Here is an 18,938-nt window from a genome sequence, read left to right as displayed (position 1 = left end):
TGACTCAAATCATGCTTGAGAAAATAAAGAAAAATAATTAACTAAGCTTAACTAAGACAAAAGCTAAAAGAAAGAAATCAGCTTAAACTTAAGAGAGAAAGAAAGAAAGAAAGAAAGAAAGAAGGAAAGAGGTGGGGATGAGAGCACCTGCTGGTGTCTTCCCTGCCTAACACAGACTTCAACAAAGCAGTTATACCTTTATGCAAATTCTATGTAAAATATTCAATCTACATATACAATTGCTGATTCATCATTACCAATCAAAACTATTATAAAGCAGACTTGGGTTCAGAAATAAAACTGAACACAGTGTCATTGTTGAGACTTAGTCAACAAAGATAGTATCCATTACGTGCATCTTAATGATGTCAGCAAGAGTCACACTCGTTCAGGCCCAAAACCCTAAATATAGTCACCTTTGACCCTGTTGTACGATGTTGGGAAAACCCAATTCCAACGCCTGTTGCCGCCATGTCTGGTAGGATAGATTGGAGATTGGCATAAACAAGTCACTATCTCATGTCATAGCATCCTTCTCAAGGTCAAGAGCCTCACAGAGACACAAAGGCCAAAAAATAGGTGTTATGAATGTATTCTTAAGCAAAATATACTATATTAAAAAGATTCAGATTTGACTATGAGCGATCTACTTCCCTTTGCTCCCTGCTTTAAGACAATATGGGATCAAAAATCTTCATGGCATGGATAGACTCCCACAAACAGTGTTCAAAATGGCATACAAAGTACAGGTATTATGTGATACAATGCACAAGCCCATGGCAACAGAAACCTTGAACCATGACTCAAAAGGAGGACCCAATCCTTCTCTGGGTGACACTGGACAGTGAAGCTATACTTAGCTTCTGTCAAAGTGGACAGCTTAAATTTCATAAAGTTCTGAATCTGGTAAAATCTCTGAAAAGAAGTAATGGAAAACATAGATGACTTTTAGTCTTCTGGTCTGTATGCGACTTTATGTCATGTAGAACAGGCATGTGCAGGTCATACTGACGAGAGGTCACCATTACGTCATTCAGATAGTTTGTTGTCTTGCAGTCCTTCAACAGGAACACTCTGAATATCACGCCTCCTGAAAAACACAAAATAACCTCCAAGGTCTGATAGGTGGTCATCATGACACAACAATATAGCAAAGAGATCTCATATACTTAGCTTGCATGTGACTAGAACATGATTAGGTGTGTCTGAATTGATATTTGATATTTATTAAAATGATTAGCATTCTTAAGATGATTAAATCATTTTACATAAAAGGAAAAGGATATGTAAGTGGGTACAATCTCCAATCTTGAGTCAATGGGTTCAAGATAAAATGGGACCATCCATTCCATGGCAGTCTACATGACACCTATGAGTGGTGGGAGTGATAACAGATGTCCCTATTACCAAGCATGAGAACAAGTGTCTCTTCATCTCAGCAGTGTGCATGCTGGGGCCTACCCACATCACTCCTCATGCGAGACACCAGCTCTCCATCCGTCATGGATCACAGAAGGTAGTCTTCATGACACTGGTCAATCAAACATCTCTAGAGGTGGAAAGTAATGAACTACATTTACTTTCGTTACTGTACTTGAGTACAGTTTTGCCTGTAAGGGTACTTTTTGTAGTAAAATTGAATCAAACCACTTTTCTTGAGTAGATTATTAATGAAAACTTTTACTTTGCTACTTTAATTTTTTAATAATGTTACAGAGTAAAAATACATTTTGCATGTATCAGCTTATAAAACAATTACAATAAGATGTGGTTAAATTGAAAAGATTCAGTTCTGAAAGCCAATGAAAAAACAGAGAAAATCACAGCAACACAGAGCAGCTCCCAGCTGCAAAATCACTACAGCGGTGTCCTGTTTAGAGGAGAAGGAAAGAGGAGAATTTTACCAGCATACACCTGGAGCAGACTTTATCAAAACTGTCATCTTCATTCGTTTATGAATGAACTAAAGAAAACAGTGTTATGATCAGCTGCTGAACACGAAACCGGTGAGATCTCCACTTTCACAACTCAGCTTCAGACTGAGGGAGCTGCTAATCCTAGATAAACAGGTATGGTGTTTATTATTTTTTATGACTTTGTTCAAACAGGTGGCTATGTATTAAACTGGAAAACTGTAGTATATGTTTTATTACAAGTGTCCATCAGCCAGCTAAGCTTCTTTAGTCAACATAGGTATCAGCCAGTCTGTTTTACCTGAATAAAGTAAAGTTTTGTTGGAGTTTGGGTGCTTTTTAAATGTACTTATGAAATACATTTTCGAAATGTATTTATGAAATATATTTTTACGGTGTCTGAAAATGGCCAAAAATGTATTTGTTCTATTTGCACTTAATAATGCACTTATTTGTATTAGCTTTATTTTTTCAAATGACAGAGAGTATTATAAGGATAAAAAATATATAATGTCTGTTATGCGATATACCCCAAACTCCACACACACACACACACACACACACACACAAAAAATGGTTTGGTTTCATCTGTCCAAATAATCTTGTTCCAGTACCAGGCAGGGTTTTTAGATGATTTCCAGCTAAGTCTAATCTGACCTATCTGTTCTTGAGTATTACCTCTAATTTGCACTTTCAGGTAAACCCTCTGTGTTTACATTGACAAATATCTCTCTTTATTGTAGACTTTGACAATGATACGCCAACCTCCTCTAGAATGACCTTGACTTGATTAGATGCTGTGAAGTGAGGTTTTCTTCACCACAGAAAGAATTCTGCGAGCATCCACTCTAGATGAATTGTACACCCTGGACAGGTGGGCAGGCCATCGCAGGGCAGACAGACAGACATACACATTCACACACACTCACACCTTGGGGCAGTTTAGCGTGTCCAACTGGCCTGACTGCGTGTCTTTGGACTGTGGGAGGAAACCAGAGTACCAGAGGAAACTCACACAGACACAGGGGCATATTATAACAATTCCTAACTAAATTAAACATATCTTGAATTAGTATTTCTACTAGTCAAAATGAAATTATGGAAATGTGGAGCTGGATTGTATTCTGGCCAAAATTAAAGTGTAGATATCTGTGATTAGAATTTCTACTAGTACAAATGTCATTGTAAATATCTGTAATTGTATTTTTTACTACTAAAAATGTAATTATAGATAAGACAATGAAATTCCATGTAAATCAATGGTAACGTATGACAAGACAAAATTTACTTATGGATATGTCATCCTGGTAATATGGCTAGTCAAAATAGCTTTATAGATATGAATATTTGATGACTAAAGATCATGACTAATAATAATTGCATAGTATATATCTGGAATTGTAGTTTTTACTTAGAAACTGCATTAAAGATCTTTTGAAATTAAGTTTGTACTAGTAAAAACAGTTATGAATTTGTGAAAAATCTTATCTTGACCTGTCAGATCTTAAGTTAAGACAAAAAGATAGGACGTTTCTGTAAAACGGCCCCTTGTTCATATCACCACTGCTTTCAACAGTTCTGACTCAAGAATTCTTCTTCAAGACAAGCGCATGTTTGTCATAAATGGTGCAGTCAGTCACATGACTGTAGCAGTCCTTCTTTTCAGGGTCCTTGAGGACCCCCTCTAGTAGCCCCCAGTTGCACTAATCTGTCAGCTGTGAAGCTGATGACTGGTAGATTATTAATAGCTCTAGAGTTATGATGGAAAGTTTAAGAGGACGTGTTTTCCTGTGTTTATTTACTATATTAAAGTTTGGAAAGGGTGTTATTAATTTATTCATGTCGTTTTAAATTAAAATAGAAAAACAATCACGGTGTTAAGATAATCTTTGTATTTCTTTAACCACACATTTCTGTTAAGACTCAAACTTCCAAAAAGTCCATTGGTTGAATTTTGCACTGTGCAGTGCTGTTTCTTTGGCTCTGCTCAAGCTGTTTTTATGCTGAACTGTGCTGCCCTCTTGTGGCGGTTCTGAGCTAAACGACTGAGGTGGAAGGTGCTGGTGTTTGCAGTTCTCCACCACTTCTGCAACGGATCAATCATGCTTCTTTTTCATTTTAACCAGTAACTTGACCAGAATTTCCATCTTTACCTCAAACCAGTTTTCAGTTCATTAGCAGCGCGCTATCGTTTTCTGTGGACATGTTTTAAACTTGAAGTCTGGGATATAGAAAAGATGTCGCTGTAAAAGTGACAACAAACACACATTTAAGAAATGTCAGAGTTGATAAAAAGCTGCATTTTTACCAAAAGAGGCTCAACAGACTTTCAAAACGTCAAAGCAAACGTCCACATAAAGGAATTTAGAGACAAAAAGACGCAAAAAGATATGCTTGGAAATAAATGCAAACAATCATTAATGCAGTGAAAAATAACAATAGGTTCATGTTTAAGATATAATTATTACAGTAGTAAAGAAGTCTCTAGCTGTAGTTTTTGCACTGTTTTTTGTGAGGGGGGAGTCAGTGAACCCACCTGTGAAGAAGGAATCTGTCCTGCATAAACACATTTATTTAAAGCCAGTTTGGCTACATATGGTCTTATTAAATAAACATTGTTATCTTGACTTTTATTTTGTAGAAATAACTGGACTAATCATCATTATCTTAAGTTAGGCCGATGTTTTTGAAAATAGATTATTATTTCAGTGGTCGCTAGATGGCGCTGTCATTCTTTTGTGTTTATTGCTACTGGTACAAAGAATCAAACGCTTTTATGTAATTTAGAGTCTCAAACGTGATCAGAAAATTGTCTGGACACAGAAACAATTCATTTCAATAAAATAAAACCATTGAAGGTTTTTCAGTCTATTAGCGTTGTTTAGTTTAAATGTATTGTATATGATCCCACGCAAATAACTAACAGATCAGATCACACCCCATTCCAACTTTACCCAGTATCAGAAATATGTACAGTTATTAATGCCAAGCGAACCGGATAATCCCCGCCATGTCCTGCCTTTGAAACTGTGACCGACCCTGATGGGCGTGTCAGCGGCCCCCTCTCAACAGGAGTGAAAACAGCTCAGCCAAATTTTTGATAGCTGATTGGGTGAGAAGAGTTGGCCTATTCAAGTTTCAGCTTTATTGCTCAGCAAAGCCGTTTATTCGTTTTACAATATTGAATAAAAATCCCACAATATCATGAAAAAACATTGTTGTCCACTTTTTTATAAACCAACCAAAATCCGCCCAGTTTGGAACCCCGCCAACACTGAGCAGCGGCAGCAAAGAGTCACGTGAAATGGCGACGCCATAGAGCTTCTCCACTGTGACATCATACTCAGAGCTACCAGCTGACATTCCAGAAAAACAGTGTTTTTCTCTTCAGAAGCGCGTCGTTACAACGATAACAGCACAAACAGGTCAGTCTGATTCTATGTATGCAGGTTTGTTCACAGCATATAGTCTTAAGTTCTCTAGAACGAATGCAATGCTGAAACTGCAATTTTGTGAACTGCAAATTCTTCATTATAAAGGTTTTACTAACTGCAGTATGTCAAAATATTGACTTAGTTTTTGAAAATTTTAATGTCGTATTTTGAAATAATCACTTATTTTTTCGAGATGTTGACATGATAACATGTATACTTAAAATATTGACCTATCCCCAAATAATTGCTCGTTTTTCCATAATGGTCGTGTGTTATTGCGAAATAATGAAATATCATTTGTGAGAGACTTTTTAAATACTGCTGAGAAGGAAGAAAACAATAAATATACATTAAACAAAGTTAATAATCTGAAAATATTAATGAGTTTCATTCAAATTTGTTGTAATTTCTTTGTCCAAGCTTTTTCAGATGAAGTTTGTACATATGTTTGAAACTAGCCTTATGCTTCATTGGGAGAGTAAATTATTTCTCACTCAACTGTCTGATAATGAAGCAATTGTTGCATTTTCAGACAAAAAAACTGTATATTATTTTGTATGACACTGAAGAGTTTTGCTTATTTTTGATTCTCCAAATCAGTTTTCAGTGATTGTATGAGAAAAGAGAAGAAGAGCGAAAAGTTATGAAGAGAGGCAGAAAGCACCGAAAGACAAAGCAGGTACAACATTAATAATCCACAGCAGTTATTTATCAAACTCTGAAGGAGCTCACCTGAATTAATCCAGCCTTTTTCTTTTGTGAAGTCAACAGCTTTGGAGATGAAGCAGGAGCAAGAGCTAAGCCCCCCACCCAGTCCCCCAGCCTGCGGGTGCTGGAGCAACTGCTTCCCCAAAATGTCCCTGTTCTGCAATAAGGGCAGGAAGCAGGAGAGGCAGAGAGAGCAGGAACAGCTCCAGCAGCTTCAGACAGAGAGGAAAAAAACGGAGCTGACTAAGACAGAAAAAATGCAGAAGAGAAAGAAGGAGAGGCAGAGGAAGGTAATTCAGCCCAGTTATTGGTTCATCATTTAAATGATAAACTGAGTATTCGCAGGTCAATATAAAGCTGTGTTTAGCAGATTCTCCACAAGGGGGTTCTATTAGAATTCAAACCACTGTTGTGAGTCTCACCGAAAGTTCACAACAGCAGGATCGCACTAAAGCACGTATGTTTATTACAGATTTCAAGAATATGAAGTGATAGTATTTTTTGCTGTCATTAATTGTGTGTATATGAAGCAAAATGTTTATTTAGGTCTAGGCTGAACAGCTCAGCAGAAAGCTAATGGGCTAACAGGCTATTCCAGTCATAGTAAGACTTAGACTTTACTGACGAAATCATTGTAAAACTTACAAAAGTAAAGAATATGATACTGGATTGTCTGTTGCAAGTTTGCTTCAAATATCTATGTTTGTGTAGAACTGACTAAAGTAGTGTTAAACTCTGTGTGAGAAGTGAATGTAAACCACTGCTAGTTTGGCACTAAAATAACATTGAAGCGCTAACAGAATTTCACATCATCTTAGCAGTTAAACTCACACTAATTATAAAGTGAAAATTTCTTCAAGTTCTTCTTGCATACTGTTGTTTAATTAACCATGCAGTCTTTGACCTTATTTCCTAAAATTCCTCAAAATAATTTCAGAATATGGAGCAGGAGAACGATAAGGAGATCAGAGATCTGGAAGAGGCAGTGAGGCTGCTTGAGAAAGAGATTCAGGAATTCAGAGAGAGAAAGAAAGAGCTGAAAAGAGAGCTGAAGACACTGAAGATGAAAATCGCAGGAGTAGAGATGAAGACTTCGAAAACCAAACAGACAGAGGAGGAATGGAAGAGAGAGATGGAGGCAGTGAAGGAGAGAATGGTACAGGAAGAAAAACAGAGGGAGGAAAAGAGGAAACATGAGTTAGATGGACAAAATGACATCATCTGTAAGGAAATATTCATCACCATGGTGAAGATGAAAAGAGAAATTGAAGAAGAGAGGGAAAAACAGGATGATAGAAAAATGGCTACAGTCAGTGAGAAGCCGGAAGTGATGAAGGAGAACAAGAGTCAGGAACAGCTACTCCAGGAAATGGAGAAGCAGACAGAGGAGGAACAGCTGAAAGAGAGAAGAGAGAGTCAGGAGGCAATAGAGAGCGGAAAAGAAGTTCTCATCGAGATGGAGAACCTGCAGGTGAGACTCAAGCCATGGGCCTGTAGAAAAAGGACACAGGGGTGAAGAGTGGTCAAGGTTAAAAACTGAGAGCCTCATTCACCAACCATTCTTAAAATCATTTCTTTTGAAAACTCACCTACGCAGTATTCAAGTAGATTCGCCAATCTGTTCTTATTTGGGAGTCGTTCTTAGGTAAGAACAGAATCTATGCACACTCAAGAGCACAAAGGTGCAAACAGTCTATAAGAACACATCATGAATCTGATGTACACTTTTTCTTAGGACCTTTCTCAAGAGAAATTAAAGAAAAAAATTTAGGAATATATTGGTGAATGAGACCCAGTGTCTCCAATTTACTTAAGGATTGACAATCCCAGGCTAATTACATACTAAGGCCTATTATTCAGTAACTACAGGGCTTCAGTGCAAACTGGCTGAGCTATTCTTAGGATATACAAGTGTGTAATAAAACTTTGGACCGTGGCCATTTAAGGGGTTAATCCCTTTAAACCCTGTGCTTATTATTCAGTAACTACTATAATTTTTAAAATAAATACTTTTTATGTATCTATTAAGTGCCATCATATCACTGTTTTAACAAATATATTTAAACAAAGACAAAGTCATATTTCTCAGGGGCTGATGAAGTCTGGACGGTTGTTTAGATGCAGTTCCAGAACTCACGCATTCTGTTTTGTTGCGTTGAATAACTTTGTAGGTAACGTGGTTAGATTATATAATATGTACACTTGACGAAACAAAAGCATGTCTTAATCTCTCAGATGGAGCCAGCAGCACCCAGCACATCTAGGAAAAATGTGGTGCAGAGAATGCTGTCCAGTGTTCTGTCCAGTGTTCTGTCCAGTGTTCACTCCAGAGTTCAGTCCATCATGGAGGTAATTACTTCCTCCCACACTATGCAAAAAGATACATTTACATGATTTTTTTAAATGGAAAGCTGAGGTTGAAATCTGCTCCTTTTTTAATTAACAGTATCTGAGTCAAGAAGTTTTAATGAATCATTTCACTGTTAAATTTTGTTTTTGTACACATTCAAAAAACAAATTGAGCACTTTATTTACTGAAACTGTATATTTTTGTTTGTGTACCTTTTTATCTCTGCTCTACAGTTCCGAAAAAAATTCTTAATTCAGCCTGTTCAATATGAGGACAAGGAGCTTAAGGATGAGTCCCCACCTTGTCCATTGGTGCCACTCGGAGCTCCGGTTTGTCTTTTATAAGTTTAACAAATATATTAAAATATTTTTAATTAGCTCTTTATTTCAGCATTTTACACCTAGACTCTCTCAATGTCAACGTCATGGGAAGCTATCAAGTGTAAAGTAATCTTAATCGGGAATATATTAGGAAAGGATGCAAATGGGTGTCTTTTTGCTTTTTTTCCTTCCACAGACTGGGGTCCTGACTATACACATACGAAGCTGCAGAGACTTCAAGAAAAACAGTATCCTTAGAGTTTATTCCAGTCTCACTGTTTTATGTGTCTTGTCTGTGGGTTTGTGTTTGTGACGATATCTAGCTATGAAACTATAATCAGTTGATTTTGTCTGCATAGATCAATTGTGCTGGTTCTGGTTTGGCTGTTTTCCTGACCCCTGCACCAGCTCATATACAGAAAGGCATGCTATGTATGGTGAGGATCACTGTGGGGAGAATGGTGAAGTGCTCCCTGCTGCAGCCCTTTGAAGACAACATGACTTTCAATGAAGTTAAACACTTCTCCATACAGGTCAGTATTACTTATCAGTGTCTGCTTCTTGTGTAAAACAGACAAATAAGTAAAGTTAAAATTAAAGATACTCTGGACATTAAATTTGCATATCACTCAAATGATGCTAATTATTTTCGATGCCATCTTAAGGGATGTATCATTACTCTATTTGCAGAAATGAATTTTATTAGATGAGCGCTCACAGGGGTGAGGGATCGAGTGAATTTAAGTGTTTACTTCAGCAGCAGAAGTCACAAATCAGTGCTATCTGCAGTTGCCATTTCAAACCTGGAAATAAGCAAACAAAATTAGCATTAAAATACTTTGATATGCTTAATATTTTAAAACCACACCATTTTATTAGCAAACTACTCCATCTGTTATACGAGGCTGCTGATACAACTCCATTACTTTACTCGTCTGTCTTGCTAGCTAGCAATTTACAGGCTACACAGCTAGCAACAACAACAAATAAAGACAGTGTATTTTTATATAAACTTTATAGCCAGACAAAGAAATGATTAACCAAAGTCAAGCTATAGGATTAAGCACTGCAATCCTTCTTATTTTAATTTAGATCACAATAATATTATTCACCACAGTAATTGTGCCAAAGATAATTTGTTCAAATTTGCGTTATCATCCAAGCTGAGTAAGTAGCTACACAGATGAGAAGAAACTACACAGATGACAAGAACTGCTTTGCCGTAATTATTGAAATCCTTCTTGCCTTTGCTGACTGTTTGTGTTGCAGATCCAAAAAGAAGAGGCTCTGGGGGTCCAGAAGTCCAGTTCAGTGATGGTGGAATTGATTGCTTTTGATTCAGCTGCCTCCAAACTCATCGGCAGCACCACCATCAAGTTGCAGGAAGTCTTTTATGTGAGACACACCTTTGTTCACATATCTGTAGAAAGTTGTCTTTTAAGCCACTCAGTGTCTCTGACTACCGATAATGACAACATAATGATTCTTTTTTTTCCAACAGAAAACATCAGTTACCCAGCAGATTGATTTGAGGCTTGGACGCGAAGTAAGCCTTGCTTTCGAAATATTATATTATTTTGTTTTCAACCTATGTGGAAGAGAAAGAGATGTATGACTGATTTCTTACATTTTCAGAAGGTGTGCAAGTTGGATGCAGACCTGATCTTTACGTACGGATCCTTTGGCTATGGATACTCCCACCAGGTTGGTGTTCAGAACAGATGCAGATTGTCTAATATCTATAGAAATGTGGTGGTCATGTTGCTGCTTGTAATAAAAAAAAGATCTTGATGTTGAGCACATTGTTTTTCTTTTGATCCAGAAGAAACATCCTGGAAGGACGATGGACAATCTGGTGAAGGAGTCCCTCTTTTTCCGCTGCCCACCTCCTGAGGACAGAAGAGATCCAAACTAGTGAGACACACAGACATTCTTTAAAACAATAATTAAAATAATACTTATATAAACATTTATAATGAATAAATTACTAAATAGATATTTTCAGCTCTAAAATTCAGTTGGGTGATCCATGCATATGATCACACCCATCAGTTGTGTTCTGTATCATTATTCTGTGGAATGATCTTTAACCGTTACGTTGCTTGACATCTGTAACCTGCTGTTAAGAAACGACTTTGCTTACCAGAAGAACTATGTACTGCAACTATTATTCACAGTAATAACATCAATAGATTTATGGTATTTTGTTGTTGTTTATCACCACTGCAAAATCACTGTTACATATGGCCTCTTGTGTCTTATTTTATTAATGAAATATTTAAAGATTTGACACTATCAGTAGATAATGTTACCATTTTAAATCATATTTTCTTCAATTGACATATTTCTCTCTCTATCTGTCAGTAATGTGATGACCCCTTGCAGACCATCCTCAGTCAACATCATGTCCTCTCTGATGCAGCGAGACACACAGAGAGACAGAGAGTGCAGGATATCTGCTGGTGTAATGGACTGCGTGGAGAGGAGAGGCAGGTCAGTGTCAAGCTTAATCAAGGCCTAAGCTGAGACTAGCATGGAGAAGCCACACAATGAACTTGGTCTAGGCCAGGGCAAATTATATAGTGATTCTGTGCCGTAATTTATACCACATAAGAGTAGAGCTGCAACTGACATCTGTTTTTGTAAATGAATCAGCTCATTATGACTTTGATTAGTCAGTCACTCATTTAAAAAAACTGCAGTTACTAGAGTCTTAATAATTTAATATTTCACAATATTATACACAATGTTTTATATATCAACAGTACAAAGATTTTTTTCTCTAAATCATAATTGCAAAAAACAAAAGGACTTATCAACGGCACAGCAACAGATCTGTGTTCCCCTCCAATGTGCTGTTTTACTCAGTGTGAATGGGGCAGAAAGAGTAACGGAACAACACATAAACAAATCCTATATGGCAGTACAATCACTATGCAGGCAGGTTGATTTTAAAAGAGCTTTGCATACTTTTGCATTGCTATTCGTATGGTTTCTCCTCTAATGATAAAGCAAAAATAAATGAAATAGTTCTGTGTGGTTGGTAACATTATATAATCATATCTGATATTGCTAAGCACACAGAAACAGCTCAGTCATCACTTATGATATTCTATATATGATTTCTAACCACTGGGTGGAAGTAGGGATTTTCCAAATACATCCACGGGAGCTTGGCAAGTAAATCTCAAATATGGATGGAATTAAAGTATGTGTAGTAGACATTTTCTTTGATATCACACAATAATGTTCCTCCAACATAAGTGGAGAGAGGGATGGCAGCTTTTTACAAGGAGAGGTGGCTTTCGTCATGATCAATGTTTTTTTTTTTTCTAAGATGCTTACCCAGTCATTCTGACATGGTGGGTCAGCTCGGTTTTACACACCAGATAGGGAACTCTCTTTTTAGATGACCTTAAAGTGGTGTTTATATATTTATTTTTTCTGTCATGCACGCCTTCAATATAACTAATTCATAAATGGATTCCTTGCTAACAGTCTTTTGTTATCAGTGTTGTCAGTGATGTTGATTAGTTGTTGCAGCTCTACATAATAGGGTTGAACAGTTTAAGCATTCCTAATGTTGATTTAACTTTCATGAGAATCCTTGTTATTTGGTAATAACAAATTTGAGAAAATCTAACAATCCATGACTCTTTATGGTTTTATTTGTGTTTTCCAGGTTGTCACAGCTTCACAAAGTCTTGGAGGAGTGTGAGACAGGAGAGCATAGAGTGCAGTTACTGGAGAGTTTGATTTTGAAGACAGGAACTCGCACCAGCTCTCCCTGCAAAACAAACCAGAGCTCTGAGGTGTGTGGGATGGTGTTGCACATGCTTACCACCTCTGTATAACTCCAGTGTGTATTGTGGTGAATTGTTGTGTTAGATAGACTACAGTGAAAGCAAGGTATTGTTGTCTGTGACAGGTCCAGTCTAAAGAGGAGGAAGAGAGGAGAAGAGAGAAGAGGGAACATGATAAGCCAGAGGAGAAAGTGAAAAAAGGCAAAGCGAAATGTAAGACAAGGAAGTAAAGCAAGGCCTCACAGTCTGCTCAGCTGGCCTTACTCCCAGTCTCATTCTTTGATGGCCTCCCAGTCTCCTGTGGATGAAACTCAAGTATAAGTGGAAGGTTCGATCATTTTAATTAAAATTTTTCATGCATGGAAAGAAGCGGCCAATTCCTGAAGCCCCTCTCTTAGAAACAAACTTGGTTGATGAATTAAGAAAGTCAACATCAGAAGAAAAATAACATGTCTGAACTTGTTGAAAGAGAATATCATTAGGTACAGGCTTTCACTGCGGCTTTTACCACTGCATTGACAAGAATGAGCAATACCAGGAACCCAGTAGTAACAAGAGCCATTTCTTCATATTTGCAGTATTCAGCCGTATTAAAATTCTTATCCATGAGAAAGGCCATTAATGGGGGCGGGTATTACACTGTCTCTTTATGTATTTACTTATTTGATCCATCATCCATTTACACACAGGTCTTTACCAGAGCTTCGCATGTCTTATCCAGAGCACAAAATGTCCAGCCTATGACCGGCTGCTGGTGAATCCCATCCTCGTTGCCAAAACCGTTCAAGAACCTCAGACACAGGTAGAGGGTGCGATCATATTAATTCAGTGTTTTCATGCATGGATAGGCATGGCCCATTCCTGCAGCTCCTCTTTTGGCTACATTTCATAACCTTTCAAGGCATCGGACAGAATGTATAGACATATGGCTTTCGTTACACCCATCCCAAACCTTATAAGGAATTTCGACTGTTGGTTTGTTTTTCCCCACAGTACAAAATAAAGTGTGGTGTCTGAAGGTTGAATGTTGATGGGCCCCAATTTTCACAGCTGCTCAGCCAGATTTCCAGTCTTCTGCTCTGATTACCTCCCAGTCTTCTGCTCTGATTACCTCCCAGTCTTCTGCTCTGATGGTCTCCAGCTCAGCCGGACCCCCAGTCTCTCATCCTGCATTGGGACTCATCAGCTACAGCTCCATCCTGTTTCCGCCTACACAAAATTCCACACACCTTTTTCTTCTTCATCTTACATTTCTCATATGCATTTCTAAAACTTTCTCAGTGTTTACAGTTCTCCGTTGTTCCTCGTGTTTTGGCCCTTGCTCTGTTTTCCTGGTTTCAGATTATGGATTTCTCTTGTCTGCCTGCCTACCTGTGTACTGACCTCTGCCTGTGCCCATGATGATGAGTACTGGAAGCCCCATTGAAGCTGGTCATCACATGTGGGCTGCCTACAGTTCTAGTTTACAGCTGATCCAGCACCAGGTATCGCAATTGGGTTGATGTCAGCAGAAAGTTCTGCATCATATATTGGAGAGAAAAACAGAATGAACCTAATCCAATTCTTTAACTTTAAATCTAGCTGAAATAGCTACAATGCCAATTTCTATTTTTCTGTCTCTCTCTCTCTCTCAGAAATGTGATGACTCCTTGCCCACCACTCACATTAAACAACATGTCCAGTCTGATGCAGCAATATGCATGGAGCAGAGTGCAGGATGTCTGCTGGCGTAATGGACTGCATGGAGAGGAGAGGCAGGTCAGTGGCAAGCTTCTTCAAGGTTGAGACTAGTATGGATGAGCCACACTGAACTTGGTCTAGGCCAGGGCAAATTATAAAGTGATGGCAGTAGTGATTGTGGAGTTGACAACCATTTCCATAATGGCTTAATCAGTCCATCATTACCTTGATTAAAAAATTAATTGGGAAAAGAAAAATGCACCAAATTCAGTGTTTCATTCACTAAAATACAAGGATTATTCTTGCTCTGTGTTACATCATATTTGCAAAAAAAATTAAAGGACTTTAATTAACTATTAAATCAAGGGTAATGGTGTATTCAAACAACTGGGTGGAAGCGGGGGTACTCCAGATACATCCAAGGTAACTTGGTGTGTAAATCTGGCCAGAACTAAAATATGTATAATAGAGATCTTAGATTACTAACATCTAATTGTATCACTTAATCACATTATTCCGAAGACCAATGAATCCCTTTTAACAGAGGGATGAGATCCCTATGCATCCCTCCTCAAATCGTTCCCTGAGTGCAAAAGTACAACAGTACAGGCCCAAAAATTGGGCAAGAGGTTAAACACAGACAGTGAAAATCAACTGGCAATGCTTCGCAAAGAGAATGTTGTTTGAGGGAGGTCTTATAAGGGAAAGGATGAACATGTTACCACTGACAGGTTGTTGCAGCTCTATATAATAAGCATGAACAGTTTTGACATTTCCAATTTTAATTTAACGTTCATGAGAATACTTTTGATGAGGAAATGTTACAAATTTGAGGAAATCTAACAAACCATGATTTGAGCCAGAGATGAACAACTCATTATGTTTGTTTTTATATCTTTTCCAGGTTGTCACAGCTACATAAGGATAGGATGCAGTTTCTGGAGAGTTTGATCTTGTAGATGGGAACTCACAACAGCTCTCCCTGCAGAACAAAGCAGAGCTCTGAGGTGTGTGGGTGTGGAGGTGCACATGCTTACCACTTCTGTATAACTCCAGTGCTAGTGTGGTGTTTAGGAGTGTTATGTATATGTTTAAAGTGTGGTAATGTTGTATGTGACAGGTCCTGCCTGAAGAAGAAGAGGAGAGAAAAAGAGAGATGAAGAAGAATGTGACAACAAAAAAACAGCTAAAGCAAAGCCTCCCAGTCTCCAGCTCAGTCGGATTAAAACCTTATTTAATAACTTGATGTAGCTCTAATAAATAAATTAACTAAAATGAACAACAACTGTATAAATGATAGGTGCACTTTTTAAAATACTTTTATTTTACTACTCTTTCGTTTGACACCTATGACACTGAAGTCGTTATCTTTCAGATGGAATTTTGAAGAAACAAAAAGATCAGATTTCTTTTGTGTTTCCACTTATTAAATTTCTAATTGTTAAAACTACATTCATTTTAACGCAATTATTCACTTTAGTTTTTATGTTGAATGGAAATCCTTATTTCCCAAAGTAAATTTCACGCTATTCAGACATAGAAATAATAACATTTCAGCAATGATTAGTTTTACTTTACTACCATGTGTTTAAAACAATGAAAATCTTACTCACAGGCACCTCTCTTTATACATAACCACTCAAACACATAAACATTAAACAGTGTACCCAATTTAAACCACAGCAAGAAACAGTAAAATACACAACCAACACAACCTATTAAAATGCATTGCTATTTAGAGTGTGAGTTGAATTAGCAGCCATGTCTGATCATTGTTCAGCATTCTGATAACCTGAGTTTAAAAACTGTCCTTAATCCTTGTTGCAGAATGAAGTCAGTGGTTCCTCCTACCTGATGGGTGGTTTCCCTCAGGATGTTTTGTGCTCTGTTTAGACAGCAAATTCTATAAAGACAGTCTAAAGGTGGGAGATGAGAGGCAGTCAGTATGAGCAGTCTTTACAGTCTTGTACTCTGAACTGGTTGTGTGCTGATCCCATACTGTAATGCATTTAGATAGAATACTCTCTTCAGTGCAGTGATGAAGCAGGACTAGAACAGGAGTGTTCAGTTTTATTCACAAAGGGCTCATGTGGTTGCAGGTTTTCATTTCAACAAAACAGGATCTCACATGATCAACTGTTCGAAGACTGACCAGCTGATTAGTGGAATCAGGTGATCTGCTTGTTTGGAATGAAAACCTGCAGTCACACTGGCTCTTTGTGGATAAGACTGAACACCTCTGAACACAAGTGTTTGTACTGATTCAAACTTTCTAGACCAAAAATCAAAAAATTACAATTTTAATACAAAATTACTGTTGCGTCTTTTTCATGATGGTTTTAGAGTGATCTTCCCACATTAGATCACTAGAAATGTGTAAGCCAGGCTGTCTCTAACTGCTTTCCATCTCCACAGTTCCACCATTTACAGTAAGAGCAATATGAGCCGAGTTTTTCCTCCACAAATCTACTATAAATACTTTAGTTTTTCTTATGTTTAAGGCAAAGAAAGTTTATTTACAGAGCACAATTCATACACAACGTAGTACAGAGGATTACAATCAGCTTTTTGTTCGAGTTTTCCCGTTCCACCTTATCTCAAATAATTATTTCTTTCAAGTTTGAAGCCATGGGAGCCATTTGTCACTGGGAGAGTGGGATAAAGTTTCTGGTGAGCTGTTTTTATCAGCTGGAAAAGCACGGACGTAGTTTTTGTAATAGTTATAATTTAAGAAAGAAAAGATTATTTTTAGCTGTCTGGTGACGAGTGCTCGGCTATCCAGTTACAAATGCTAAACAAGTGGCCAACAACAGTGCTAAACTGTTTAATTTCTCAACAACGTCAGTTTAATACGAACAGCAAACGTTAAGCTAGCTGGCTCCTTGTCAGACTACAGTATCATCAATTCGCCGTGTTGTGCGAGTGACAGCGCTGTTTCAAGTTAGCCAGCTGCTAAAACAGCTAGCCTGGAAACATAGCGCTCTCCAATGCGTCACAGCGTCCTAAGTTTACTTTCGTTTAAATTAGGGCTGTAACTCACATCTTCCTTTCACTTTCGTTGCTTGTGAACGCACCAACACTCAAATATGACTGTCCGAGCGCTGTAACAGCACTTTAGTTGTGAGGACCAGACGTGATTTAACGCTGCTAAAGCTGCACTTTTTAAAATACTTTTATTTTACTACTCTTTCGTTTGACACCTATGACACTGAAGTCGTTATCTTTCAGATGGAATTTTGAAGAAACAAAAAGATCAGATTTCTTTTGTGTTTCCACTTATTAAATTTCAAATTGTTAAAACTACATTCATTTTAACACAATTATTCACTTTAGTTTTTATGTTGAATGGAAATCCTTATTTCCCAAAGTGTTGTGCAAGTGACAGCGCTGTTTCAAGTTAGCCAGCTGCTAAAAACAGCTAGCCTGGAAAGATAGCGCTCTCCAATGCCTCACAGCGTCCTAAGTTTACTTTCGTTTAAATTAGGGCTGTAACTCACATCTTCCTTTCACTTTCGTTGCTTGTGAACGCACCAACACTCAAATATGACTGTCCGAGCGCTGTAACAGCACTTTAGTTGTGAGGACCAGACGTGATTTAACGCTGCTAAAGCTGGTTAGAATGTACAGAAAGTGGTGAGCTCGCTGTAGGACAGTACAGTTACACCACTTATCTCGTCACTCGCACTTGGTCACGGGAGAACAGATCGCTGGTCGCTCCACTCAAACAGCGAACGTATAACTCCGTTTCAGACGTTGCTAAAGTATATTTAGCCGCCCTTTTTTACTCGTCGCCCCTCCCTCTCTAATCATGTCGGAAAAACTCGGAAGTGCGCCCTCTCCTGGCGACAGCAGAGTAGTGTCACTTTCATTGCAGTAGAAAACGCCACCAGGGCTTTCGCTAAAACGTGAAAGTGTGAGAATGGTGTATTATATCGAACATTTATCGAACATTATCGCTCTATCGAGGAAAAGTTATATCAATATTATTTATTATATATCGTTATTATCGTTAGCGGTTTATCGCCCAGCCACGGTAGCGCATATTTACCGATATAGCTGTAAATAAAACCTCTAGGTAGGATATTTTGATAGGCTAAAACTCCTTATACTACCTGTATTAAAACTACGAGGCTGAATTTAGCTTCTTTTTTCGCAGCTTCTTGTTTGAATATTCCCGTTCCACCTTAAATGGTGCAGCAGCTGTGACTAGCTATCACAAACATTAGCAAACGAGACAAAATACCGACCTGTCGGTTGTGTGAAACGGCACAATAAGTTAATGTCACTCAGCTGTTAAGGGGAAATAGAGAAACATCCTCATATTATGTCTTTCAACCCTCCATGAAGCTGAAGTCAGCTTCTTTTTCGCCGCCTACTTGTTCAAAGTTCAGAACGTGACTGCTGCACCACTTAAGGTGGAACGGGAAAAGTCGAACAAAAAGCTGGCGAATGTCCTGAGAAAATGTCCTCAGAAAATTGTTATTAGCATTAAAATAATAATAATTAGGATATTCTGATTTCGAAATGAGTTTATCCGGGGGTCAGCAGTGATATTAAGCTCAGTCTGTACTGGATTAGCCTGAGTGCAGGTACGTTTGTAGATCTTTTCAAATCATGCTATAAGGAAAGATCTAGCGTGTCTCAGTGAGCATCAGATGAAGAACAGAGAACTGGGGAAACCTGGTGATTTTGTTCGGACTGCTTTTTATCTGCCCTCAGTCTGTAAATGG

At 38.0% G+C, this 18,938-nt stretch overlaps 1 protein-coding gene and 1 long non-coding RNA gene across 2 annotated transcripts; one reads left to right on the top strand and one right to left on the bottom strand.

Annotated features, from left to right (window-relative positions):
- Window positions 1-709: 709 nt before the first annotated feature.
- Window positions 710-6,169, bottom strand: LOC118809566. The gene is made up of 3 exons (XR_005007373.1): window positions 6,080-6,169; window positions 1,466-1,549; window positions 710-1,090 (listed from the first exon to the last, which is right to left on the bottom strand). It is a non-coding gene; the product is annotated as an uncharacterized LOC118809566 (long non-coding RNA).
- On the top strand, window positions 5,228-15,658 carry LOC118809565. The gene is made up of 20 exons (XM_036573010.1): window positions 5,228-5,338; window positions 5,948-6,026; window positions 6,112-6,345; window positions 6,993-7,526; window positions 8,291-8,404; window positions 8,639-8,734; window positions 8,922-8,973; window positions 9,134-9,258; window positions 9,995-10,120; window positions 10,227-10,271; window positions 10,361-10,429; window positions 10,548-10,639; window positions 11,090-11,218; window positions 12,408-12,537; window positions 12,654-12,856; window positions 13,218-13,330; window positions 13,522-14,012; window positions 14,163-14,286; window positions 15,113-15,215; window positions 15,329-15,658. The coding sequence occupies exons 2-15, from the start codon at window positions 5,991-5,993 to the stop codon at window positions 12,756-12,758; spliced, it is 1,887 nt and encodes a 628-aa protein (XP_036428903.1). The 5' UTR covers window positions 5,228-5,338; window positions 5,948-5,990; the 3' UTR covers window positions 12,759-12,856; window positions 13,218-13,330; window positions 13,522-14,012; window positions 14,163-14,286; window positions 15,113-15,215; window positions 15,329-15,658.
- The last annotated feature ends 3,280 nt before the right edge of the window (window positions 15,659-18,938 follow it).

This window comes from Colossoma macropomum, unplaced genomic scaffold (genome assembly GCF_904425465.1).
Source record: "Colossoma macropomum unplaced genomic scaffold, Colossoma_macropomum, whole genome shotgun sequence".
NCBI lineage: Eukaryota > Metazoa > Chordata > Actinopteri > Characiformes > Serrasalmidae > Colossoma > Colossoma macropomum.
This window is presented reverse-complemented; position numbering and strand designations above follow the sequence as displayed.

Bases quoted from the DNA above. Each gene is read 5' to 3' on its own strand.
- LOC118809565 (XM_036573010.1), top strand. From the start codon at position 5,991: ATGAAGAGAGGCAGAAAGCACCGAAAGACAAAGCAG. The intron at 6,346-6,992 runs GTAATTCAGCCC...AAATAATTTCAG, and splicing joins AGAAGGAGAGGCAGAGGAAG to AATATGGAGCAGGAGAACGA. The intron at 8,974-9,133 runs GTATCCTTAGAG...CCCCTGCACCAG, and splicing joins CAGAGACTTCAAGAAAAACA to CTCATATACAGAAAGGCATG.